Here is a 27,877-nt window from a genome sequence, read left to right as displayed (position 1 = left end):
AAGCCCCCAAATATTAAGGTTCAAAATTGAGGAAGGAGAGTACAAACCACCATGGTCCAGAAGATCTTGGTCAAACAATGATTTTAATGAACACACACGTGTGGGAAGACAACTCTGTACGCAGACAGCAATTGATCTTCGACTTAATCAAAGCATAAACAGATATTTTATAGCATCAGGGTTTGATTTACTGACGCCCCTTCATGCGTCACAGATACATTTTATACATAGATCAGATCAACACCACAATGACTTTTAACCCAGAAGATCATCTTCTATTTTCATGGCCGATTCCTCCGGTCAACCTTTCAATTCCTCTTTCTTGCCGAGAAGACAAGGACGGTTCCTCTTTTACCGAGACATGACTAATCTCTCTCTCCTCTAAATAAATCTAACTCGTGTGTGTGTGTGTGTGTGTGTCACGACCTCACATGCTCTTTCTCAATTCACCTGTTGCACTTCTGACCTTTCACTAGACCAGAGGCTCACTGAGACTATGTGTATGTCTTCTACTAAATAAATGTTTTAACCAAGAACCTCTACTAAAACCTTAATATGAAATGACCTGATATATAAGTGTTTTGTAAGCATGTATTGCAATTCCTTCTATGTTCTAGTTTTCCCTCAGCATGTATCACCTGAACAGTCACGTCAGTGAAGCTTAAGACCTTTAAAGAACCTGAACATCAACTCAAATAAGCACAGATATGCAATGTGTACAAAATAGCCATAACTGCACCTGGAATACAAAGTTAACATCATCATAAACATCTTAAGGCCATCTTAAAGCTATCTGTTACATTGTTAAAGCAATGATCATACTGCAGATTATATTATTAATGCAATGGTAATAATGATGATTATTTAACAATAGCAGTAAAATAAGTTCCCTGCTCCACAAGCTCCACTGTAAATCTATCAAAGCCACATTCAACACATAGAATAAACTCAAGATCATTTATCTGCTTTGTTTGCAACAATGAGGAAACAGGCTTCATTTGGCCATAAAGCTGCATGCATATCAATTGTCCAATATACAAGTCCCAAAGAGTTCACACAGTCCTGAAAGGATTGACATTTTAAGGATTCCATAAAGTATTAAAAACAGTCCTTATATTGAAAATTAGATTTGAATCTTAAGCTACAGAGAGCAAAATTAAAAACCAGCTCAAAGACAAAGTAATCCCCACAATATATCTGTTTTAGAAACATGTACATTTAGAAGTGAAGGTTATAATGCTACCAGCCTATCTGTTCATTATTGCCTTTGTTACATTTTGAAGTTCAGGGTCTAGCTGCTGGGCTGGTGTCAGCATACACTCAGCTTTAGTGTGAGTGCTCAGTATGCAAAAGGAATATTGATTAATTTTCGGTGAGTGGTGATCCTAGGTGAACACTTGGAAATAATGAAATGGAGTGGCTGCAGAAAAGAATCATCGATGAAACCAGTGAAAATATTGTCTTTGTTAAAGAAGTAGGTCTTCCCAGGAATCAGTTTAGGATAGCTACAGCGATCATTTGTTTCCAGGACGTAGGGCAAAGGCAGAGCTTTCACTTTGGCCTGCATCCCATAGACCTTCAAAACATTCCTGAACACAACGCTCTGCAGAGAGACACTTTCCACAGCCCCAATGTACACTAAGGAGAAAGATACACAAATATATTACACTACTAATTCATATCAATTCATAAATATCATTTTTTTTTTACCAATATGTTTTTATAATACCTCTGCAAAGATTAGCTTTATTCAAATTATTCACAGATAGAACTCTGGATTCTGAAAAACAAAGAACATTATAGACATATTATTGGTAAAGTGAGATCTCTAGGTTGTGCAATCAAGATAAATTGACATAAAATTAAGTCCTACTTTGTAAGAGAGAATGTGTAACATCTAAACAGACCTTTTATCATCTTTCTCTGATCCTGTCCTGCTTCATGGATTGATCTCAGCCTCCCAGCACAGCATGACCACAGGCTGGTGTTATAGTAGAGGTGACCACAGCAGCTAAACCCTGTCTTGGCAGAGTACAGCACCTCTTTGTCCTCACTTGAGCAGCAAATGTCCTGGATTTGAAGATATATCATCAATTATGGTTAATGAAAGCACAACAGTTTGCAGTCATTGTGCTAATTCAGGCAGTCCACAATCTCACATTCATGGTAAAAAAAACTTCCTTGACTTACTTGAGTTATAGTATATACCTGCTTAAAACCTAATAATAATAGTTATGGTGCAACATAAGCTGTATTTAAATTAGAGATCCTTCTTTTCTTTAAAAAAATCACCTGTGTATATCAACGAGCTCGTCAATAGCTTCAATGCTAAAATGTTAAATGTAATGGACACTATTGCTCCCATTAAGGTGAAGGTTATCTCTGGAAGGAAAAAGTCTCCATGGAGAAACTCCACACTGGTGAAAAATGAAAAAAGAGTGTAGGAAAGCTGAGCGCAGATGGAGAAAAACAAAGGTTCATTATGACATCTATAAAGAGAAACTTCACAATTATAATTTACAACTGAGGAGTGCAAGAAGGTCCTACTTCTCTGACATCATCACTAAAAACAGTCATAATGCTCGGGTCTTATTTTCTACAGTTGACAGGCTAACAAACCCCCCTGTGTCAGTGGCAGCTGAACTTCATTCGACCATGGCCTGCAATGACTTTGCCAAATCCTTCACAGAAAAAATCCAAAAGATTAGACAAGCAATTGGTACATCAAGAGCAGATCCAGGATATGTACTGTGTCCACCGAAAAACTGTTTAAACACCATCAAACGGTTTCACCCGATTAACAGCAAAGACCTGGAGGACATCTTAAGTTAACTGAACTCCTCCTCCTGCTGTTTAGATGTCCTGCCAACAAGTTTTTTCAAAAGGTCTCAAAGACTTTAGAGTCAGACCTGTTACAGATCGTCAACTTTTCTTTAATGTCAGGTGTGTTTCCAGAACCACTAAAAACTGCTGTAATCAAACCTATGCTGAAAAAGGACAATCTTGACAAGACACAAATGAACAACTACAGGCCGATCTCAAATCTCCCATTTTTAAGTAAGATCACTGAAAAAGCAGTTTCTCAACAGCTCAGTTACTTCTTAAAACAGAATAACTGCTATGATGCCTTCCAGTTAGGTTTTAGACAGAACCACAGCACTGAAACCGCTCTGACCAAAGTGTTTAATGACATATGTCTGAATACAGACATTATAAAGAACAACAAAATAAACTATCACAGCTATGCAGATGACACACAAATATATATCACAATGTCACCAGGAGACCAAGGCCCTGTACAGGCTCTTGGTAAATGCTTTGAGGAAATTAATGACTGGTTGTGCCACAATTTTCTCCAGGTAAACAAAAACAAAACTGAAGTAATAGTTTTTGGTGCCAAAGAAAAACGATTACAGGTCACCAGAGAACTCCAATCTATACACCTAAAAACCACAAACCAGGCGAGAAATTTGGGTGTAGTGATGGATGCAGACCTAAACTTAGAAAAACACATTAAGACAATAACAAAATCAGCTTACTATCACCTCAAGAATATTTCAAGGATAAAAGATCTGATGTCTCAACTAGAGATGGCACGATACCACTTTTTTATGTCCGATACCGATATCATAAATTTGGATATCTGCCGATACCGATATGAATCCGATATAGTGTTTTTTAATCAACAAAACTGTTTTTTATATCTTGCTGCATTTTGTATAAGTTCATACTCAAGTTTAAAACAACAACTACACTAAAGCTATTCGGTTATACCTGTATGCAAAAAAAAATATTTCATAGTTCAGCAATACTGATCAATCTAATAAACTTAAACCTACACCATCCTCCCTATTCTGGTATTTTAAAGAGTACTTAGCGTAAATATTAAGCAACCTAACTAATAGGGTTCCAACTCCCAGCAACAACAAAAATAAATAAATAAAAAACAGGGAACCACCCCTCACGCTCCACCTCATGATGCTTAATCGACGTAATCAACCTTAATTTGATGCAGTGTGAAAAAAATGCACAGAAATCAATTATTTTTCAAGAAATATTAAATAGATTCAACATCTTTCTTCAACAAAATTGCAGACTGCACAGATGGTACATTCCCAAAGGAAAAAGTACTATAGCTTACTAGAGTATATTAGACTTAATAGTTACTATATACAGTAATTGACTTCTATTCATTTTACATCAAATTAAAACTTTGGGTGTCAGATAATTATTTATTAAAAGCTAGACATTTTAAATGAGAATAAGAAAGAAAAGTATGTCTTTGTGCCCCCTTTTCCCTGTTAATGCCCTATCGGCCCCCCTGGCTAAACTTTGCTAGATCCGCCCCTGCACAGTTACCAGCCGTCAGCTACGTAGAAAAAGATCCTCGAGTAGAAAGTAATATTAAATACATTCTAACAACAGCTGATCAAGCTTAAACGTGCTGCTGTTGTTCAGCCGCTGGTTTCCTCTTTCTGGTACAAAGTGGGCCAAAAGCAAACAAGAGACACGGACTCACGACAGAAAAGCCGATCAGCTGATCATTAAGCAGTTTCATGATTGAAGTAGCAGCAAGAAGAGGCAGTCGCTTGTTAAGCTTAACGCAGGAATGCTTTACAAACATTCAGAGATGGACTTACACACTTGCTTTACTTCTCTCGGGATAACTTTGTCCGAGATGAAATGCCGGGTTGCTAGCGAAGCAAGCTATCCAGACCACCGACAGGTCCCGCATGCCACAGCCGCTCTATCACGTGATGCATACTGCTCCGACGTGCTAACGTTCTGAGGTGAGTTACGGCGTGTTGCAAGTTTTGTGAGGTGCTTTCGTGATATTTAATGGATCGGATTACATTTTTTATTTTTCTCCGATATTTCTGGAACAAACTCCCAGAAAGCCTCAGATCAGCTGAAACACTCAGTTTATTTAAATCCAGGTTGAAGACTCACCTATTCTCAGCTGCATTTGAATAAAGCACCAAATCCACACTTTTAAGCTTAAATTTCAAAACTTACATTTTAACTACTGATTTTATCTACTGTTCTGATTTTATCTACTGTTTTTTCTATCAATTTTAAATCATGCTTTTTATTTGTTTTTGTTTTTTAATGTCTCTGTAAAGCATCACCTTGTTGTTGAATTGTGCTATATAAATAAACTTACCTTGCCTTCCCTATGTCTTTAAGCTCTGCACAATACAGACAGTCGGAGACCAAATGCATTCTAACATGCTGTTAAACAAAGCTTCAAACAAAGCTTCTGTTCAGTAAATAATACTTCAATTGCATAGTGGTGTGGACCTGCTGGTTTCCTCAGGGTTTTTCTCCTGCCCTATCATTTTCTATCAGTTATAAGTTTCCTTTCTTTAAACATTATCCTTCATATTTTTTCACACAAAAAGGCATAAAAATCTGCCAAGGTTTACTAGTCACTGTGATAATCCCTTGTGAATAAGAGAGTAGCCAAAAGTAGCTTTTATAGTAGCTAAATCATGTTTTGTACAACATTTTTAAAATGACCACAAGAGCAAGATGAAGCCTGTCAGAATTGCGCATAACAATAGTAGAAAATACAAAATGATTTGTTGCTGTCATTTGTGTCACTGACTTTACCTGTGGCCTTTGCAGAATGGATCCACAGCATTGTGCATCCCCTCCATGCTTGTCTAACGATGTCAGATTGTACAGTGTTCCTGCACAGCACTTCATCTGTGGGTCTTTAATGTTGTAGGCTTTGACCCCACAGCAGTAAATGTTTTCTGATTTGAGATGCCTGGTTGGGAAACAGAGGGACAAATTAATATCAAATAAGAAGAGTGATAAATATGTTCATAAGAGGGCGAATTACATTAGTCTATATGTGTATTGCTAGATGTTAGCATAAAAGATAATGTCTTCATTTGTGCACTGAAAAAACAGAACATCGTCAGAGTTGCTGGATCTGCGTCTATATGGCTCTGTAGTTTAAGGTTTGTATTCTTAACTAGTGATTATATGATCATGGGTCTAATGCCACGTTAGAAAGTAATGCAAAATATTGATAAGATAATTTTCTCCAGGGATTAAAAAAGGAAAAACAATGTGTAGCCCTGTCTGCAATTATTCGGGCTTGCAGTATAAAGAAAAAGTGTACTGTAATAAAAAATGGTTAAACTATAAATAGTTGATAAAACGTTTAAAAATCATATGCTTTGGTACAAATGTATTTCATTTACAGTTAAGAGTCCAATAAGTAAAAGGGTTTCATGATTTAGAGTTCATTTTCTGTGCACACTAAATATGTTGGGGTGTAACCTAAGTTTATTTACCCATCTAGTGTCAGTTATCTCAATATGGTATTGTCATTGGTTGTTGTGCTGACGAGCCAGTCAATGTCACTCTTCTCTGTTATGGGGGCGGGACAAGTGGTAAGGTTTGTGTGAATCTGTGGGAGCGGACACAGAAGCTAAGTCCGAAGAGAGAGATGTCGTAAGGCAAACGTGGTGTGGATTTTGCATCTAAGTGTGTCATTGAGGTCGACTACCCGTGGTCCTGATAGTACTTATTTGTGATCTGCAAGAGGTAAATGAGACTGTGTGCCTTGACATTTGTACTGTAACTATTCGTTATAGTGATATAATATCGTGATATGTGATGCTAACTAGCGACTTGCTAATTAGCGCAACTTACCGCGTTATGTGCTGTGATACCATGCTGTATGTTTAGCTCTGTGATTTTCAGCAAAGCATGCTAATGCTAAATCGTTATGTGATAGCATTTGGTATTGTAGCTCAAGTGTTTTAATGTGTTTAGAAGCCGAGGGACGCTCTGAAAGGAGAGAGAGGTTTCTGCCCGGATGGACCCTGCTGTTTCCTCGCCCCTGACTGATGTTTTCTTACCCCTGACTGTCTTCACTACTGGTGAACTAACTGCCCGTTTCTGATTGCCCCACTAACAAACTCATTGGACTCGTGAGTACTAACTGGAACTAAAGTGCACATATTTTGTTTATTGCTCAGTTTGAGTGAAGCGGCCATCAGTTTTAGGCCTCACCGCACCCAAACTTCGAATCAGGCCTGCATCAAGCACCGTGCTACCGGTGTAGTGTGGACAGGTTAAAGTGTGTGTGTGTGTGTGGGCCCACTGTTACACAATCGGTTTAAATTGAGTAAGTGTGTAGTTGATCAAAGTTATTGTCAAAGGTTGAAATTCATCCATGTTAAAGGTGTGAGCTGTTGTAGCTGAAATAACAGTTGAAATACCTAAAAAGGAGGTATTTTGGGTTGATAATCTTTTATTTAAAATCCATGTAGTCATTTTACAGTATTTTTGTTTGTTTATTTGAATTCAATCCATTTTATTAAAGTAACTGTTTATTTTATTCATTTCTTTTGTCTAAATAAATACCCGGTGAGGGATAAATTTGTGTAAAATACAGTTGTGGTGGTCCTTATTATAGCAATTAGAGGGTATCAGGTATTATTATTATTAGTAGCACTACGAACCCAGGCCCAGTCTCATTGTACTATATACTCTAGCTTTACCCTAGCTACGTGGGACCTGGGTTACATAAATGGAGGCACCGCTGGGATATTTAACTAAAGTAAACTAAATTTATTTTTGGACCAAGAGGATAACAGGTCGACCCCACAACTGTCAAATTGTTAAAGTAGTCAAACGTGCAACAAAAAAATAAACCAGATAGCAATGATGACACAACAAAGGAGCAGACCGTCACAACTTGAGTTGGTCAACTGGTGCAAAGGGGAATCAATAGATTTGAAACATGCTCTACTATTGTATGGGGTACCGGAAGGTGTTTCGAGAGATGAAATAGAAGAAACAGCAGGGACTATCAAAGCTTTGGGAAAAGTAGTAGTTAAGGGAAAAATGTTTAACTCTCAACTAAAATCATTAATGGTGTTGTGTGAGTGTCGTGAGGAGATAAACCCCACGACAATCCCCCCTGAGATAATGCCAATAAGTGGTGGAAGTGGCTGGAAAGCAGTGTACTACATTGAACCTAGAGCTGGGCGATAGAACGATAACGATATGTATCGCGATATAACTTTTACTCGATAGAGAAATTAAGCTATCGCGATAGACCTCGCCACTCTTGTTCTCTTAAAAAAAAAAAAAAAAAAAAAAAAGGTCAGCCGATCCAAACTAAGTAGCGCAGAGCCGAACCAATCACAGCCGCAGCGTCACGTCGCGTGACTTGTTACGTACAGCACAAGTGCCAAGCCGCACGTGTGTTTGTTTGGGAAGCAGCCAGCGGGTAATGGAGGAAATGAGTGTGCCGACTAGAAAAATCAACCGAGCGTGACCGAAGAGAAAACAGATGATGGTTCCAACGCCGGAGAGATTGTCGAACGGAAGAGCCATAGAAGTTCCGTAGTGTGAAGGTATTTCAGCTATTTCAAGTCTGACAAAAAACAGAGTTGCGTGCACTGTAAATTGTGCCGAAAGCAAGTCTGGAAATACAATAAACTGGTGCATGCGTCACACTGTGCGCCACGTTATTGTTTCGGTGAAATGAATTTCTACAATACTGTTACTGTTAATTCTACTCTCTGCAGTGTTTAAATGCTTACATATACACACAGTTACTGTCCCTCCACACATACGACTCTGTTCTGCTTCTATGCCCCAGCTTTGTTTACTTTTTCCCACCGAGGCTTCTAGACTTCTGATTGGCCAACATTTCTACACGGTTAGGAATCTAGCGCCACCTGCTGCTTTGGCATGTTCATAGCAGCGTTTTCCTTCATTTCTCCCTTTATGTGTGGACGGGATTATTTTTTAAAACGAAAACGGAAAATCTCCGTTTTCAAAAATACCCGTGTACGTGTGGACGTAGCCTCAGTCTCTGACTGGAAGCGCTAATTCGTCATTCGGCTTTTGTCAGACTAAAGTAACTGTTAAAACTGTTTGAAAAGCTAAGCTATACAACAAGGAGAGATTGAGAATTTCCTTTTAGTTCTCAGTTTATTTGATATTGACAAAAGTTAGTCAGTTTTGTCTGTTCTTCTGTAAAACAAACTAAGATTTATTTTTAGAATTAATATTTTGTTTCTAAGTGGAATTGACAATTTAGTCTGTTTCGTTTGTTCTATTTTGAAACTTAAACGCTTTAGCGGCTGCCTTTTGTGTAGTTTGCAATATTTGCCTTTATTTATCTGAAAAAGTCTCATGTTCCTTAAGTACATCTACCCTGTTGAACTTATTATGGGAAATAAATATTTAAATCAAAACAAGCTGCTGATTATTTCACATTTTACTTGTGAGCAACGGCACATTTAAATCTTACAAATAGTTATTTGGCTTATATCGTGATAGATATCGTTATCGCCTGAAATGAAAAAAACATATCGTGATATGAAAAAATCTCATATCGCCCAGCTCTAATTGAACCTCAGCCAGATGACTTTGAGGGAAAGTTACTCACTTTTCTGCAGAATGAAGGGAAAACCTTAGAGGATATCCAAGGGTTACGCACCCACGGAGGGGAAGTGGATGGTAATTCTGAAGCCATCATCCGTGCAGTAGGTGAGTTAATGGTCAGAACAAACAAACAGCCTGAAAGCCATCCTTATAGACGTCTAAGGACATTTTCCGGGGTCATTCCCACCCCAGCTGGGGAAGAAGTCTTGGATACCTGGTTGGAGCAAGCGAGACTCCTAGTAGATGAAGGCGAGTGCTCCGATAAAGAAAAACGTAGACGCATACTGGAAAGTCTCAAAGGGCCTGCCTTGGAGATCATTCAGGCCGTGCGTCTGACTCAACCTGATGCTAGTTCCCAGGACTACATAGAGGCCATAGAGACCATTTTTGGCAGAGTAGAGTCCACAGAGGAGCTCTATCTGTCATTCAGAGCCCTTCACCAACAGCCTGGTGAGCACCTGTCTGAGTTTCTGCGAAGATTAGAGAGGTCTCTTGTTAAAGTAGTCCAGGGAGGTGGTTTACCAGTTAGTGCTGCTAACAAAGCTCGGTTAGAGCAGTTAGTTAAAGGATCCACTTCTGAGCTTATGTTGCTTCAGTTGAAAATAAGGGAGCGAATGGAAAATCCTCCCTCATTCCTGAACTTGTTAAGAGAGGTGATGGAAGAGGAAGGCCGTCAAGCAGCCAAACAAAGCCAGACCACATCTAAGTGTCACCAAAGGGTTCGCACAGTTCGGGTGGAAAAGGAGAAAGAGTTTGAAGCGGTCACTCAGAGTGAACTGCAAGCTCAGATTCAAGAGTTGAGAGCACAGTTAGAGGAAAGAACCCACTTAGGAAGTCAACCACTGTCTGATTGCACTTTCAAACCCCCAACAGAGAAGCAAAAACAGAAAAGTGATTCACAGAGTGAAATACAGTCACTCAGAAAGCAAGTAAAAGTACTAGAACATAAAATGAGTGTGATGGCGGTGAAGTCTACAAGTGACCCCCCACAAGAACACTCAACTCAGTCTCGCAGACACAAAGCAGCTTCTTGCCCCAAGCCTGCTTCTTTTAAAGCATCATCTGCTAGAGAGAGTGATGAATATTTCTGCTATAAATGTGGAGAAAATGGTCACATAGCTACAAGGTGCGCTGCACCTGAGAACCCGCAGAAAGTCATAAGAAAACTCATACGATTAGTACGAGGAGTATCTGGTCCTAACAAGGAGGACCCAAATCCTACAGGAGAAGAGCAATGCGTTGCTCGGACCAACAAGGTTGAAGTCCCAGAAACTGACACAGGCCTGCCTGAGGGTCTTGTAGGCCCGTCATTTATTCACACAGTCAAAGTCAATGATGTGGCCTGTGATGCTCTTATTGATAGTGGGTCTAACGTGACTATTATCTTTGAAAGCTGGTATAACCAACACTTGGCAGATGTCCCCATAAAACCTCTCTCCCGCTTGGGACTCTGGGGACTTGCTGACACAGAGTATCCCTACAAAGGCTATGTTGTTGTAGAGATGGAGTTTACCAAGGAGATCACTGGTGTTTCTGGGCGAGTAGAAGTGCTCGCATTGATTTGTCCTGACCCGAAAAACCAGCAACAAACCCCCGTGTTGGTGGGCACCAATACGTCTCTGTTCCGCCGCCTATGGGATTTGGTGCAAATGAAAGGTGACCAGAACACAGCTCATTCCATGAGAATTCAGTCTGTGTATGCCCCCATTAGGGCACAGGAGCAACTGCCAAAAAATGATGTGCTGGGACAGATAAAATGGAAAGGGCCCTGCCCTCTTTCTATCGCCCCAGGAGCAAATTGCTATGCCACCTGCAAAGTAGACAGGCACAGTGCCCCCTCCAAAGACCTTATCTTGATTGATGCACCCTCTACCCAGTTACTCCCTGCCGGCGTGCTGGTACAGCCAGGTGTGCTCTCAGATGCTGGTATAGACAGCAATAGCTTGAATGTACTCCTCCAAAATGAGTCCACCAAGACAGTCTCCATACCAGTGGGATCTGTCATTGCTGAAATGTTTGCTGTGGATACAGTCACCCCAGTCCAACCCTCTGACCTGGCCACTGAGAAAATAGATCCAAACCTCTTTGACTTTGGGGACTCCCCTATCCCCGAGGAGTGGAAAAGTAGACTTCGGCAGAAGTTAGCTGAGAGGAGAAATGTCTTCTCAATGCAGGAGTGGGACGTTGGCTTGGCTAAAGGTGTTGAACACCACATTCGTCTACATGACCCTAGACCTTTCAGGGAGAGGTCAAGGAGACTAGCCCCAGCCGACATTGATGATGTGAGGCGACACATACAGCAGCTGTTGGCTGCTGGCATTATAACAGAGTCCCGTAGCCCATATGCCTCCCCAATTGTTGTTGTGCGGAAAAAGAATGGGGCCATAAGAATCTGTATTGATTACAGAACACTGAACAACCGCACTACACCTGATCAGTATACAATGCCACGCATTGATGATGCCTTGGACTCCTTGTCAGGCAGCCGATGGTTCTCAGTCCTAGATCTGCGTAGTGGCTACTATCAGATAGAAATGGCTGAGGAGGACAAGGAAAAGACGGCATTTATTTGCCCCCTGGGCTTCTATCAATTTGAGCGCATGCCACAAGGGATCACTGGAGCTCCTGCAACGTTCCAACGCTTAATGGAAAAGGCTGTTGGGGACATGCATCTTCTGGAAGCCCTTGTGTATTTGGATGACATCATTGTCTTTGGAAGAACGCTTGCAGAGCATGAGCAACGCCTCTTTAAGGTGTTGGACAGACTAGAGGAGATTGGTTTGAAAGTCTCCATTGACAAATGTCAATTCTGTCGTCCTCAAGTTAAGTATGTGGGTCACATTGTATCCACCAATGGAATAGCCACCGATTCAGAGAAGGTTGAGGTGGTGAAACACTGGAAAGTGCCCACTCACTTGAAACCTCTCAAGTCTTTCCTCGGATTTTGTAGTTACTATCGGAGGTTCATAGCCAACTACTCCGCCATTGTCCGTCCTTTGTCAGAACTCACCAAGGGTTATGCACCCACTTGGAAAGACCCCAAAGCCAAGAAGAGTGTAGACCCAAACCACACCTATTTTAAAGCATCCGAGCCGTTTGGGGAACGATGGACTCCAGCCTGCCAGGCTGCTTTTGAACAGATCCGTGAATGTCTGATCAATGCTCCAGTATTGGCATTTGCTGACCCCACCAAGACATACATCCTGCATGTGGACGCCAGCATGAATGGTTTAGGTGCTGTCTTGAACCAAGAACACCCCGAGGGCCTAAGGCCGGTAGCTTTCGCAAGCCGAAAGCTCAAAGACTCAGAACGTAACTATCCAGTTCATCAACTGGAATTCTTGGCATTAAAGTGGGCCGTTGTGGATAAATTTCACGACTACCTGTATGGTGCCAAATTCATTGTCAGGACTGACAATAACCCCTTAACGTATGTATTGACCTCGGCTAAGCTCAGTGCTGTAGGGCATCGCTGGCTCGCTGCCCTCGCCACGTATGATTTCACCATACAGTACCGCCCTGGGCGCCACAACATTGATGCTGACTTGCTGTCCCGACAGTATGCCCAAGAGGAAGTTGGAGAATGGACTTCCATCCCGCCTGCTGGCATTAAAGCTCTCTGTAAACGAGCCTGCATCAGGGAAGGAGCAGTTGTACCTGACAGATTGGTGGATCAACTTGGTGCTCCTGCCTCTGCAGTACCAGAAGCCTATGCATTTCCTGTGAATCTCAGCGTAAACATCCTCGATCAGCTGAGCCCAAAAGACATTCAAACATCACAAGATATGGACCCTACCATTGGGCCATTGAAGAAAGCCATCAAGAGCAATAAAGAGTTTGCTCGCTCTAAAACTGACTCGCCAGAGACTGTGATGCTCCTCCGTGAAAGTCGCAAATTGGAGTTGAGTGATGGAATACTCTACAGAGTAAAAGAAAAAATGGCTGGAAAACAAAGCCGGCAGCTTGTCTTGCCAGCAAGATACAGGTCTATGGTGTTAAGGTCTCTGCATGATGAGTGTGGGCACATGGGAGCAGAGCGAACAACAGAACTGATTAAAGAGAGGTTTTACTGGCCTCGTATGGCAGCTGAGATTGAGCAGTATATTCGCACTTGTGGAAGGTGCATCTCCAGGAAGACGCTCCCTCAGCGTGCCTCGCCCTTGAATCAGATAACAAGCAATGGCCCTCTAGACTTGGTCTGCATTGATTTCTTACAGATAGAGCCGGATTCTAAAGGTGTTGCAAATGTGTTAGTTGTGACAGATCACTATACACGTTATGCACAGGCGTTTCCTACCAAAGATCAAAGAGCCATTACCGTTGCAAAAGTCCTGTGGGAGAAGTACTTCATGCACTACGGTCTACCTGCACGAATACACTCTGATCAGGGCAGAGACTTTGAGAGTCGACTGATCAAGGAGCTGTTGTCCATGTTGGGGATTCGGAAGTCACGAACGTCTCCCTACCACCCGCAAGGTGATGCGCAACCAGAAAGATTCAACAGAACCCTTCTAGCAATGCTCGGTACCATGGACACTGCAAAGAAACAGTGTTGGAGCCAGCATATCACCCACCTGGTACACGCGTACAATTGTACAAGGAGTGATGCCACGGGGTACTCACCTTATTATCTCATGTTCGGGAGAGAAGCTAGACTGCCCATCGACGTCTGCTTTGGAATCTCGCCAAATGGTGAAAGTGAGTCCTCCTACCAACAGTATGTTTCACGGATGAGAAAAGAGTTGCAGGACGCATACAAACTTGCATCAAATGCAGCTACAAAAAATCATCTGAAGAACAAAGCACATTATGACCAACGCGTGAGAGATCTGCCTTTGGAGAAGGGAGACAGGGTTCTCATTCAGAATGTTGGAATAAAAGGCAAGCATAAACTGCAGGATCGTTGGAAATCTACACCGTATGTTGTAGTGGAGAAGTTGCCTAACCTGCCTGTTTATAAGGTAAAACCAGAACATGGTCCAGGTGTACTCAAAACTCTCCATCGAGACCACCTGTTGCCCATTGGTTATATGGTCAGGATGCCTAATCCATCGGATGACACAGGACACATTAGGAGACCCGTAACCAGAGCACATCGTGCCCAGAAAAGTCAAGCAGTTAAACCGCCTGATCCAGTTGAAGCAAGTGACACAGCATCCTCAGATGAAATGTTTGAAGCTGTCCATAATCCGCAAAGTTTTGGTGTGCAAGAGGTCAGGAGGCAACTGGCAATGCCACATCAGACTTCGGAAGAGGATGACACTTCTGAGGAGGAACATTTTGAAGAAGCAGAAAGTCAACCAGTAAGAGAAAGTGAAAACTCATCTGGAGATGATACACCTACTATGCTGGAATATGATGCTCAAGAGACAAATGAGTCTATGGGAGAGCAAGAGGAGGAACGGGAAACAAGTTCACCCTTTTCAAACAGAACCCGAAGTGACAATTCTCATAGAGGTACAAGAAATGAGAGTGAACAGTTCTCCACATCCCGAAAATCCCTCAGGAAACCAAAACCACCCTTGAGATTGACCTATGAAAAGCCAGGTCACCCATCTTGTGAGCCTGTTACCATCATGCACCATGGTATGGTCATTCAACTAAAATTAAACCCTCCAGACGTCAGTGAAACAAAGGGACGTTCTAAGTCATCGAAGAAGTTCTTAGGAAGTGAGGATGACCATCACCCTGTAAAGCTAAAGAGAAGTCAGAGGTGTGATGAGGACATCTACACGGTTAGAAGGGGGAGGGTGTAGCCCTGTCTGCAATTATTCGGGCTTGCAGTATAAAGAAAAAGTGTACTGTAATAAAAAATGGTTAAACTATAAATAGTTGATAAAACGTTTAAAAATCATATGCTTTGGTACAAATGTATTTCATTTACAGTTAAGAGTCCAATAAGTAAAAGGGTTTCATGATTTAGAGTTCATTTTCTGTGCACACTAAATATGTTGGGGTGTAACCTAAGTTTATTTACCCATCTAGTGTCAGTTATCTCAATATGGTATTGTCATTGGTTGTTGTGCTGACGAGCCAGTCAATGTCACTCTTCTCTGTTATGGGGGCGGGACAAGTGGTAAGGTTTGTGTGAATCTGTGGGAGCGGACACAGAAGCTAAGTCCGAAGAGAGAGATGTCGTAAGGCAAACGTGGTGTGGATTTTGCATCTAAGTGTGTCATTGAGGTCGACTACCCGTGGTCCTGATAGTACTTATTTGTGATCTGCAAGAGGTAAATGAGACTGTGTGCCTTGACATTTGTACTGTAACTATTCGTTATAGTGATATAATATCGTGATATGTGATGCTAACTAGCGACTTGCTAATTAGCGCAACTTACCGCGTTATGTGCTGTGATACCATGCTGTATGTTTAGCTCTGTGATTTTCAGCAAAGCATGCTAATGCTAAATCGTTATGTGATAGCATTTGGTATTGTAGCTCAAGTGTTTTAATGTGTTTAGAAGCCGAGGGACGCTCTGAAAGGAGAGAGAGGTTTCTGCCCGGATGGACCCTGCTGTTTCCTCGCCCCTGACTGATGTTTTCTTACCCCTGACTGTCTTCACTACTGGTGAACTAACTGCCCGTTTCTGATTGCCCCACTAACAAACTCATTGGACTCGTGAGTACTAACTGGAACTAAAGTGCACATATTTTGTTTATTGCTCAGTTTGAGTGAAGCGGCCATCAGTTTTAGGCCTCACCGCACCCAAACTTCGAATCAGGCCTGCATCAAGCACCGTGCTACCGGTGTAGTGTGGACAGGTTAAAGTGTGTGTGTGTGTGTGGGCCCACTGTTACACAATCGGTTTAAATTGAGTAAGTGTGTAGTTGATCAAAGTTATTGTCAAAGGTTGAAATTCATCCATGTTAAAGGTGTGAGCTGTTGTAGCTGAAATAACAGTTGAAATACCTAAAAAGGAGGTATTTTGGGTTGATAATCTTTTATTTAAAATCCATGTAGTCATTTTACAGTATTTTTGTTTGTTTATTTGAATTCAATCCATTTTATTAAAGTAACTGTTTATTTTATTCATTTCTTTTGTCTAAATAAATACCCGGTGAGGGATAAATTTGTGTAAAATACAGTTGTGGTGGTCCTTATTATAGCAATTAGAGGGTATCAGGTATTATTATTATTAGTAGCACTACGAACCCAGGCCCAGTCTCATTGTACTATATACTCTAGCTTTACCCTAGCTACGTGGGACCTGGGTTACAAATGCATTATGTTTTAAAAAGCAATGAGCAATGTTCATTAACTTATTTTTTTTTTTTTTGTTATAACATTCCTCTCATTGACATATGACACATAACAAATAAAGAAAGACATAAACATAAATATGATCTTCTTTTGGTATTTAGGTATCGCCACAACTGGCAGCAAAGTTCGTGAAAACAAGCTCTGATAGTTACTGCATCTTACGAGCCACCAAGATTCAGCAAGTTCAGCTGTTACAAAGCCTACCATAAACAGCAACTGAGACCTGGATATGAATAGCTACTGAGTTGTGTGATAATTCATACATTAACACTGGTTCCAGCCCATATGGCAATACAAAACATTGAATGTTGCAATAAATGCAGTTACTGAATATGAATGTACATTCATTGAACACTGGAGTCATGACAAGCATGCACATGCACAGGTTTTAACAATAAACTTAAACTGAAAAAGCACCAAGCCCAGACAGAGACTCAGAGTGATGAGGCAGAGAAATTCTTTTAGTAACTCAATGCATTGAAAGGAAAAATAGGTGGGAAAGACCTTCGGTATGTCTGGAATTTCTGCCTGTCTCGTACAGTGGGGCAAAAAAGTATTTAGTCAGCCACCGATTGTGCAAGTTCCCCCACTTAAAATGATGACATAGGTCAGTAATTTGCACCAGAGGTACACTTCAACTGTGAGAGACAGAATGTGAAGAAAAAAAATCCATGAATTCACATGGTAGGATTTGTAAAGATTTTATTCGTAAATTAAGGTGGAAAATAAGTATTTGGTCACATCAAACAAGGAAAATCTCTGGCTCTCACAGACCTGTAACGTCTTCTGTAAGAAGCTTTTCTGTCCCCCACTCGTTACCTGTATGAATGGCACCTGTTTGAACTCATCATCTGTATAAAAGACACCTGTCCACAGCCTCAAACAGTCAGACTCCAAACTCCGCCATGGCCAAGACCAAAGAGCTTTCGAAGGACACCAGGAAAAGTATTGTAGACCTGCACCAGACTGGGAAGAGTGAATCTACAATAGGCAAGCAGCTTGGTGTGAAAAAATCAACTGTGGGAGCAATCATCAGAAAATGGAAGACATACAAGACCACTGATAATCTCCCTCGATCTGTGGCTCCACGCAAGATCTCATCCCGTGGGGTCACAATGATCATGAGAACGGTGAGCAAAGATCCCAGAACCACACGGGGGGACCTGGTGAATGACCTGCAGAGAGCTGGGACCAAAGTAACAAAGGTCACCATCAGTAACACACTACAACGGCAGGGAATCAAATCCCGCAGTGCCAGACGTGTTCTGCTGCTGAAGCCAGTGCATGTCCAGGCCCGTCTGAAGTTTGCCAGAGAGCACATGGATGATACAGCAGAGGATTGGGAGAATGTCATGTGGTCAGATGAAACCAAAGTAGAACTTTTTGGTATAAACTCAACTCGTCGTGTTTGGAGGAAGAAGAATACTGAGTTGCATCCCAAGAACACCATACCTACTGTGAAGCATGGGGGTGGAAACATCATGCTATGGGGCTGTTTTTCTGCCAAGGGGACAGGACGACTGATCCGTGTTAAGGACAGAATGAATGGGGCCATGTATCGTGAGATTTTGAGCCAAAACCTCCTTCCATCAGTGAGAACTTTGAAGATGAAACGAGGCTGGGTCTTCCAACATGACAATGATCCAAAACACACCGCCCGGGCAACAAAGGAGTGGCTCCGTAAGAAGCATTTGAAAGTCCTGGAGTGGCCTAGCCAGTCTCCAGACCTCAACCCCATAGAAAATCTGTGGCGGGAGTTGAAAGTCCGTGTTGCTCGGCGACAGCCCCAAAACATCACTGCTCTCGAGAAGATCTGCATGGAGGAATGGGCCAAAATACCAGCTACTGTGTGTGCAAACCTGGTAAAGACCTATAGTAAACGTTTGACCTCTGTTATTGCCAACAAAGGTTATGTTACAAAGTATTGAGTTGTATTTTTGTTAATGACCAAATACTTATTTTCCACCCTGATTTACGAATAAATTCTTTACAAATCCTACCATGTGGATTCATGGATTTTTTTTTTTCACATTCTGTCTCTCACAGTTGAAGTGTACCTCTGGTGCAAATTACTGACCTCTGTCATCATTTTAGGTGGGGGAACTTGCACAATCGGTGGCTGACTAAATACTTTTTTGCCCCACTGTAAATGATTTACTTTATTAATCTCAGAGGAGATTATGTGGGCACAGTTGTTCCATGACAGTAAGAACAGTAACTAACTAACTAAACCAAATAAAACAAAAGTGACAGAGTTACAAAAATATAACAAATAGCTCTAATTACAAATATCCCAGTACATTAAACAAAATGAAATATATACAGGTGACATTGAGGTGCTCCTCTTATCATAATGATGTTGTAATTTTGTCTGTAGAGGGTGCGATATTAAGAGTAAACAAAAAAAGCAAATATAATACCAGTGAATATGAATGTGATTTAAAAAAAAATTCAAGTGTTTAAAACCATTAAAAAGAACACACACACACACACACACACACACCTGTGTTCATTGCAGCAGATCTCAGCATGAGGCTGGTAAATTTCTGTCCCACAGCAGTGTTGTCCTGGGCTGCCATGAAAGTGAGAACAACACATGGTCCCTTTAGCCGGGTTGTAAGGAATACCCATCTCTGAACATTCCTCTCCATCGTCTCTGCCCTCGTACAAGCTCTTATTACAACACAGAACTCCACGTTGTGCCGAGCCATACGGCGTCTCTCCACAGCACTTGAAGAATCAGAGGCAATGAATTTAAGTGTGAAGCAATGCAGACAAAACCAGGCTTTTCCTCTACACATTCAAATGCACATAGGTGATATCCCACACACACACACACACACACACAATATCTCACACACACACACACACACACACACACACACACACACACAATATCACACACACACACACACACACACACAATATCACACACACACACACAATATCACACACACACACACACAATATCACACACACACACACACACACACACAATATCACACACACACACACAATATCACACACACACACACACACACACACACACACACACACACACACACACACACACAATATCACACACACACACACACACACAATATCACACACACACACACACACACAATATCCCACACACACACACAATATCCCACACACACACACACACACACACACACACACTTTTGCATTAGTTGTAACTGCTACCTATGCCTTTAGATGACCTTTAGACATCAGATCGTAAATACCCTTGGTTACTGTATAAAAGGAGCAGGGTGGAACTCAGAGCTCTCTGATCAAACTTGCATAGAAAAAGCTCTTTTTTTCTTCTGGGATCATTCTGTACCATTCCTGTCAGTGCTCCAGATTCAAGTGTTCTTTTAGTAGAATTTAATACTGAAATGAATGTGCATACATTAGCTAATTTAAAAAGATAAAAATTGTTAACCTTTGCATTAAAAAGTTAAAATTAAAACTCTTCCAGCTAAGCAGCCAGAATAACAAGTAAAGCAATTAGTCCATTACTTGATCTATCCAAGGCTTCCACGCAGATACACATCCATCACAACAGACTTGTGTGCGTGGGTTATACACAGTTGGTGTCGTCTTGCTTAGACCTAAATAGAGAGATGTGAGGGTCAGAAAGGTGGAAAGAAGAGAGAGGAGTTGCAATAAAAACTTATCAGACTGAACATGTTGAGATAAATGATATGTGGAAAAGATGACTTAGAGAGAGAAGAAAATACACGTTCCCTGTTTCGCACACTTACTACTCGAGTTTCAAATACAATACCCTCTTTAATAGACATAAGTTTATTGTCTCCATCTGCAAAGGGTAAGCGACGCACAGAGGAATTACCTGTCAGAAAAAAGAACCCTGATGGCATGTGAAGCCAAATGTGCAAAAATCAGAGTGAGGTAAAACTGTGGTAAAGTGGAGGGAATAAGTGAAAAAAAGAGTTGGGTGACTTTCTGGTTCAACAACATGTCATAAAGATAACAAGTTATAGCGGTACAACAAAGTTAATGAACCCATTCAGATCTCCAGAAATGTTTTTAACAAACGAGCTGCAGTTTGCCATGTGTTGTTGGGCTAACATCCTTTTTGGAGTTTGCAGTTTATGGGAGCTAGTTTTATCCAAAAGATGTTGCTCATCTAATGAGTCATTTCCATAGTTAAGGAAAAAAAAAAAAAAAAAAACACACTTGCTTTTTGTCTCTCTCCCCTCCTGTCTTTTAATTTCACTTGCTCTTTATTCATTAAAAAGCTTTGAGTAGCCAGGCTTTCATGCGTCACCTGCTTTTCCCATGACGTTGATCCTCGCAAGACAGACTTCTTAACCGTCTCAAAGTATGATGACACATGCTTCATTGTCGGTAAGCATAAAGAAATTTAGTTCACTGTCTGGATTTATCTGAGGGCAACCTGAGAAGTAAGTCAGACAGAAACAACTCTTCCCAACATTCTGTTTTTTTAGTCAAATCGTTCAGTCATTTGTCTCTGTGGCTTTATTCACAGCCTTTACTGTCGCTTCCTCCCACATTTTTTTGCCTTATTTTCAGCAGGGTTTGTTATTGGCTAATTGTCTGCCTATAACAACAAATATTTTACATTTAGTTGAACTCTGTTTGTGGCATGAAATACTGCTCTTTTTTGAGTTAAAGCATCAAACCATTTGTTAGGGTGTGGGGCTTGAGTAACTTGCATCATGAAAGCCTTCTTATTACTGAAAAATAAATCGAGGATTTGGAAGAACTTGCTGGCATGCAGATGTCTTTTTTTCATGTTAGACAATGCCCAGTTATTCTTTATAATAGATTACATGGTAGTAAAAGAGTACAAAGCTGGCTCGAGAACCATCACAGATGGAAAACACGTAGGGCACAGCAAAATCAAAAAAAGGAGTACAAAGGTATATGTGTTCCTGTCCCCGTCTTTTAGAACTGTTTAAGGTTTATGACTTCAAAATGAGCGAAAATTGCACCATTTCTTATTTTAATATCATTTTCGATTTACATTATTAGTTTAGTATTTTGTTGAAGTTCTTTGCTTTCACACTGATACACACAAGATACCAAAAAGCTCTAACTGCTATTGAAGCTGTATAGTTAAGATCACCCTGTGGTGCCAAGTCACATCAACTAGTAACTAACAGATAAAGTGGATAAATGTCAAAACAAACATGGAGACGGTGTTACCTGAGGCACAGAACCAGTGAGGCTTTTGATTTCTCTCACAGCACTGACTTTCCTTTGGATTGTAACATGATGACCCACAGAGGTGTGTGTTTGGTTCAGTGCTGTGGATGTACAAAGACGGGCAAAAATAAACACACAAGCTGTCCACATCACATGAACAAAACCACAAAGTCGAACACAATTAATAGTTTGTTTGTTTTTTTGTTCTTTTGTAAACAGCATAGACTAATGTATGGCACACAAGTGTAAAATATGTATAGAGATTTCATTTAATAAAGTCAAACCGGAATAAATGGAAAGTGGAATGGTCCCTTTACCTATCTTTAGAGGTATGTGATACATCTTATATACCTATATCTGAAACCTATCCCAGCTACCATAGAGGCAAGCTACACCCTGGACAGATCACCAGCCTGACGCAGGGCTAACGCAGAGAGACAGACAACCATTTGCATTTACTCGTACAGGCAATTTGGAATCACCAATCAACCTAACACCACTAACTGCATTTCTTTGGACTGTGGGAGGAAGCCAGAGTACCCGAAGAAAACCAACACAGGCAAGGGGAGAACATGACAGAGAGAGAGAGAACTATATAAACATATAGATATGGATGTAAATTACATGAATTAAAAATTCCCCTCTTCCCCCTGCTTACCCCTTCTTCAAGCTTGGGTCCTCTGCTTGTCTACCACTACTGTGTCCGGTTCATAGCCATCACCAGTTTGTCTGTCTGTATCTGGAAGTCCCACAGGCTCTTAGTTTGGTGATTCACAACCACCCATGTCCTGTTTTGACCTCAGGACTTCCAGGCCATACTCTGCACAGATGTTCCTGTATGCTATGCTGGTGACTTGGTTATGGCGTCCTATGTATGCCCTGCCTGCTAGCATCTTGCACCCTACTGTTATGTGGCGGATTGTCTCAGTGGCATCTTTACACAGCCTGCACCTGGGGTCTTGCCTGGTGTGGTAGACTCCAGCTTCTATGGATCTTTTGCTCAGGGCTTGTTCCTGTACTGCCATGATTAGTGCCTCTGTGTTGTCTTTGAGACTTCCAGATACAGATGGGCAAACTGGTGATAGCTTACCAACCAGACATAACAAAGGTGAAAAAGCAGAGAGCAGTGCCGTGGTGATACAATTAGCTATAAGAAGCAAGATTAGAAAGAAGGACGCTTGAGAAATGCCAAGGGCTGACAAAGACCTAGAATAATTGCAAAAAGTTCCTTTAACCTACCAGTTGGGTTGAAGCTCTGTGATCTGTAAAATAAAATGGGATGTAAAATTATTGTTTAAGAAAGGACCAATACGTTTCTTTATTGACCAATCTAAGGCAATTAATACTTTTGTTACAGTGTGCTTACCTGTTTTTCCACACCTGTGGACAAAAAGCATCAAGATTTTTAAATAAGAAGGAAATATGCTTAATTTCAGCTTATATTTCAGTTTACTGAAAAAAACAAAAAACAAAACAATTTCCACTTGAAAGGCCTGTAGAGGGAAAGACAAAGTCAACATACAGGCTTCACTCACAGTAATTAGCATAAGCTTCCTTTAACCATCCAAAGGAAAATGGAAAAAGGGAAATTTGCTACAAGCAAACTAATCGAAAGCTGATTATTTTTTTAAGCAAATGTAACCATGCAGACGCCTCAGTTTGACATACCTAAAGACTGATATGTAAAGTTGGATTCAAACTACAAAAAATGTCATGAAATCCATTCAGCAAAGAATGACATGCTATTATGTACTGAGCTGACCTGGACTGAAATTCTTGACACAGCAGGGTGAATCCTTCGATTGTATCTCCAACTTTTCCTCATTTGAACAGCAGCACTGAGTCTCAGTGTCATACTGGCTGTGACCGCAGCACTCATGGTGACGGGAATTCCTCACCAGAATTGTCTTATTATCAGCTGGACCACAACACAACTGCTTGTCCTTATCAAAAACATCTGTGGAAAAGATCATTGTCTTTTTTTTTTTTTTGACTTCAAATATAACTCAACTGAGAAGCTGCTCCAATATCCTCAAAATGTTTGAATGGAGTACATTTCACAGAAATGTAATTTAGTCTTCTTTTCCAACTGTGTGTCTGCTCACCTTTACCACAGCATTCAGCCATTGGTCCACGTTTTGATATGATGGTTGATTGACAACATATTTCATTGATTGGGTTGTACACCTTTAGATCACAGCACTTGGACACCTTTTCACTCAGACCCTGAGTAACACTGGCTGTTAAAACAAGACACAATCACTAGAACCACTGTCTAAAATCAGTACCAGAAAGTCCACAAGTTTAAAGAGAACAAAAAAGTTCAGTCTAGTGTGGTATTTTCATTTTTAGTTGAGCAGCACTGAGTCACTGGAAACCTAGAACAAAATATGAGCTGGATGAGCTTTGATGTCCACTCAAAAAAAAACTGGGAAAAATTATAAAAATGGATAGGCATATCCAATTTGACCTCAGGACTTCGAGGCCATAATCAGCACAAATGTTTCTGTATACTATGCCGGCCACTTGGTTATGGCATTCCACGTATGCCCTGCCTGCTAGCATCTTGCACCCTGTTGTTATGTGCTGATGGCTCAGAGGCATCTTTGCATAGTCTGCAAGTCTGCACCTGGTGTGGTAGATCCCAACCTACCAGGTTGGGGTTCCAAGATGCTAGCAGGAAGGGCTAGCATCTTGGAATGCCATAACCAGCTGACTAGCATAGTATACATATACAGGGACATGCAGAGATAAATGTAGCTATAACAAATGTTGACAACATCAGGAAGAAACATGAGAAACTTGAGAAATACCAAGTGCTGAAAGAGGAGAGAGGACATGGAACCAAAACCCAGTTTAATGTTCTCCAGAGAACATATAAAGTTCCACACAGAAAGGCCCTAGCCAGATGTTGGATGTTGGACCTTCTTACTCCTAGACAACAGTGCTAAACACTGTGCTATTGTGCTTCCTTTCAGTCTAAATTGGTACAATTCAACTCCAGTTTTAGTTATGTAGCTAGTTCATAAATTATTACCTGTGATGTTGTGTTTACAACAAGTGGCTGTTTCAGGATTGTAAGGCTCATTTCCACAACAAGACAAACTTCCACCTGGGTGAAGTCTGTTTCCACAGCAAGTAGCCTGTTGGATGTCATACACTGTTCCATCACAGTCTTTTCTGAAAAGCGAAGATAACCAAACCCAGGATATCAACACTGACAGTCATTTTCACAGACATAAAAGTACATATATATATTAACTATAATCATCACATCATCTGAACAGTCAAATCTGTACAGATTTCCTCATTTTTGCTTTATTATACTGCCCTCTGATGGAAAACATGTTAACGTCTACATACAACTAGACCATCGGTGTGCAAATAGATGCACTGCTTAGCTACAATATGACTGAAGGGATCACGTTTTAACATCTCCCTGTCTGTGATTGGCTGGTTTTGTGGCACAAATATAACGGTGTACAAAAAGAGTTGAAAGCGCACGGGCAGAAATGTTGAGAGCGCAAGCAGCACATTGCGAGCAAGCGCAAATGCAAAAACTCAGCGAGAGGGGCTGCTATTGTGTGTGTGTGTGTATGGATAATATCAGACAGTAAAATGCATTTTTTGCACGCAGCAATGAATTTTGTTCACTCAAATAAAATTCTTTTTAATTTCTCCTCAAAATGCAAGCTTGCAGAATTTGCAGGTGCAAGTCTAGACTTGCTCTTTACATGCGCTCACTTTTTTTTTTAACGTGAGCTCAGAATAGTGGCACAAAAATAACGCTAGACAATCTCTCCCTCTCTCTCTCTCTCACACACACACACTCACAAAGGTTTACCTAGCATTTCATCATGTGTCTGGTGTTTTCGTGTTTGTTGTTGTTTTTGGGGGTTTTTTTTATTTTGTTTTATTTTGCGAGTTGGTTATCAGATGCTGCTCCAGCCAGCCAGAGAATCCACCGCTGCCCCGTCCTCTCCTCCCTGTGCCGCAAGCAGCGGGCGCACCTCGCCCTTACCCCCAGCAAATGAGCGTCAGAAAGCCGATCGGTGCCTGGCATGATGTCGGGGCAGCTAATTTATTTTATTTTATTTTATTTTTTTTGCCGATGCCCGCCCACCCGGCATCGTGGTGGCAACCGCCCGTGTCAAAAACCGCTACTAATTAGACCAGGGGTCGGCAACCTGCGGCTCCGCGTGGTTTGGGAAAATAAATTAGAAGTATTTAGCTGAAGTGTATTTTATTTATATTAGTTCTTTTTTTTAACTTGTAGTTCTAAATTATAAGATTGTGATATTGAAATATAAAAATAAAATTACATTCTATTATTTTTTGATCGCTCAAAATAAGCGTCACACTCGCGGAAGCCGGTATACCCGCCGAAACGCCGTGCATTTATCGGGACTTTCAACCCCAAGTAGGCCAATTATGGGTCTTCGGATCCACATTATGTCAGCAGCTATTCTCCACCGTGAACTATGTTAAAATCAAACACCGCTCACCCCTCACATATAACAGCTTATAGTCCTGCATAAAGATGAAAGTGACTTCGTACAGCCCCGATTTGCAGACGCTGTGTGCAAAGGTTCAGGAGCAGAAGTCCCATTATAAAGATATCACGGCAGACCAGACGATGTTTCTTTATAGGCCACTTTTCACACACGGTTGCTGTACGTATACAGCCGGCTGTCGCTTTTCTGCTCACAGCCCGACACATAACAACACAACAGCATAGATAGCACAGACTTTAAGGCGACGACGCGTGATTGCGGGTGCCGCTCAGGTGCGTTCGCCTCCCCTGCAGCGGCGCTGCAGACCACGCCCCGCCACACACATTAACCAGGTAAAATACATATTTAGGCAGAATTTTGCAAATATCTATTTTTCATTTTTTTTAGCAGCATAGTGCTTTTTTTCCCCAGTTATTTCTTTAAAAGTCAGGTCAAGGCTCCAAAAGCACAAAGGCGATATGTGTGTGGCGGCTCACAACAGTTTTTGTTTGCTACATGGATCATTTTTGTTCAGCTGGGTGTCTTTCCTTTTGTTATATTTTTTTTAAGAGTTCAAAATACGTTAATTACATAAAGCAGCACACCTTAGTTGTTCACACAAAGCATAAAAGTAAAAAACAATATATACAGTGTTATCTTCATTTTAGATGTCAAAAAGTATTTGCGGCTCCCAGTGTTTTCTTTTCCGTGGAAACCGGGTCCAAATGGCTCTTTGGGTGTTAAAGGTTGCTGACCCCTGGACTAGACCATCGGTGTGCGTGTAGATGCACTGCTTAGCTACAATATGACTGAAGGGATCACGTTTTAACATCTCCCTGTACTCAAAAATATCACGATGTCAAGAGTTGACAAGTAGATTCTTAATAAATTATCTGCTTAGATTGGAAAGTGTCCTTTCACTTTGGAGGTCTTCGCACATAAGGTGAGGAAAGTCTGTCTCACCGGTAACAGTCGTTTCTAGAGGCTGCATCAGTATCTCCTGTGGGCTCTGTCAACAAGCACATATTTCAAGTAGTAGTTTAATCAATAAGAACTGAGTCCGTTTAGAAGAGAGAATCAGTCACACTGCCAGATTTTATTTTTCAACAACAAAATTGATGAGTGGACACGCAAGGCATGCAATAAATCTGGGGTCTAGCTGACGACAAAAGTGTTAAATTGTCCACTGAAAAAAATTAATTAATTTTCATCAAAAATAATAACAAATCTGGCAATGTGAAATGTAGCATGCACATCAGCTTTTAGAAGAAAAATTCAACCCTACTTACCGCAAGCGAAAACCACCAAAGCTGAAAAATGAGCGAAAAACATTATTATTCAATTTTCTAAAATTGTGATTTAAATTATTCGAAATATATCCCACAATTGTAATTAAAAAAAATGTTTAAAAAAACAACCAAAAAAAACATACCAAATTGTAGAACCCCAAATAGGAGCATTTTGGACCACTTTAATTGAATCTGATTGCCCTGAAAGTGAA

The 27,877-nt window shown here is 41.0% G+C and overlaps 2 protein-coding genes and 1 long non-coding RNA gene across 4 annotated transcripts; 2 read left to right on the top strand and 1 right to left on the bottom strand.

Moving 5' to 3' along the window:
* Window positions 1-72: 72 nt before the first annotated feature.
* On the bottom strand, window positions 73-27,854 carry LOC146694071 (uncharacterized). The gene is made up of 15 exons (XM_085430169.1): window positions 27,809-27,854; window positions 27,666-27,686; window positions 27,340-27,385; window positions 24,921-25,063; window positions 23,989-24,123; window positions 23,646-23,840; window positions 23,250-23,263; window positions 23,123-23,145; window positions 21,884-21,984; window positions 20,210-20,301; window positions 19,188-19,414; window positions 5,614-5,773; window positions 1,908-2,070; window positions 1,730-1,780; window positions 73-1,638 (listed from the first exon to the last, which is right to left on the bottom strand). The coding sequence occupies exons 1-15, from the start codon at window positions 27,834-27,836 to the stop codon at window positions 1,340-1,342; spliced, it is 1,698 nt and encodes a 565-aa protein (XP_085286295.1). The 5' UTR covers window positions 27,837-27,854; the 3' UTR covers window positions 73-1,339.
* Window positions 6,090-7,355, top strand: LOC146694073 (uncharacterized). Its single transcript, XR_014914854.1, has 2 exons — window positions 6,090-6,561; window positions 6,793-7,355. It is a non-coding gene; the product is annotated as an uncharacterized LOC146694073 (long non-coding RNA).
* On the top strand, window positions 13,920-17,265 carry LOC146694072 (uncharacterized). Of its 2 annotated transcripts, none has more exons than XM_085430162.1 (2): window positions 13,920-15,653; window positions 15,888-17,265. In XM_085430162.1, exon 1 carries the CDS (start codon window positions 13,941-13,943, stop codon window positions 15,177-15,179), a length of 1,239 nt encoding a protein of 412 aa, XP_085286288.1. In that variant the 5' UTR covers window positions 13,920-13,940; the 3' UTR covers window positions 15,180-15,653; window positions 15,888-17,265. The 2 variants fall into 2 exon arrangements, with proteins under 2 accessions (XP_085286288.1, XP_085286287.1); XM_085430161.1 differs by having other exon boundaries at window positions 15,885-17,265.
* Window positions 27,855-27,877: the final 23 nt, after the last annotated feature.

This window comes from Copadichromis virginalis, linkage group LG14, assembly GCF_057382275.1.
Source record: "Copadichromis virginalis isolate Kocher_CV1m ecotype Utaka linkage group LG14, C_Virginalis_male_GT1.1, whole genome shotgun sequence".
Taxonomy (NCBI): domain Eukaryota; kingdom Metazoa; phylum Chordata; class Actinopteri; order Cichliformes; family Cichlidae; genus Copadichromis; species Copadichromis virginalis.
The sequence above is the reverse complement of the archived record's forward strand: the minus strand, read 5'-3'. Positions and strand labels throughout refer to the sequence as shown.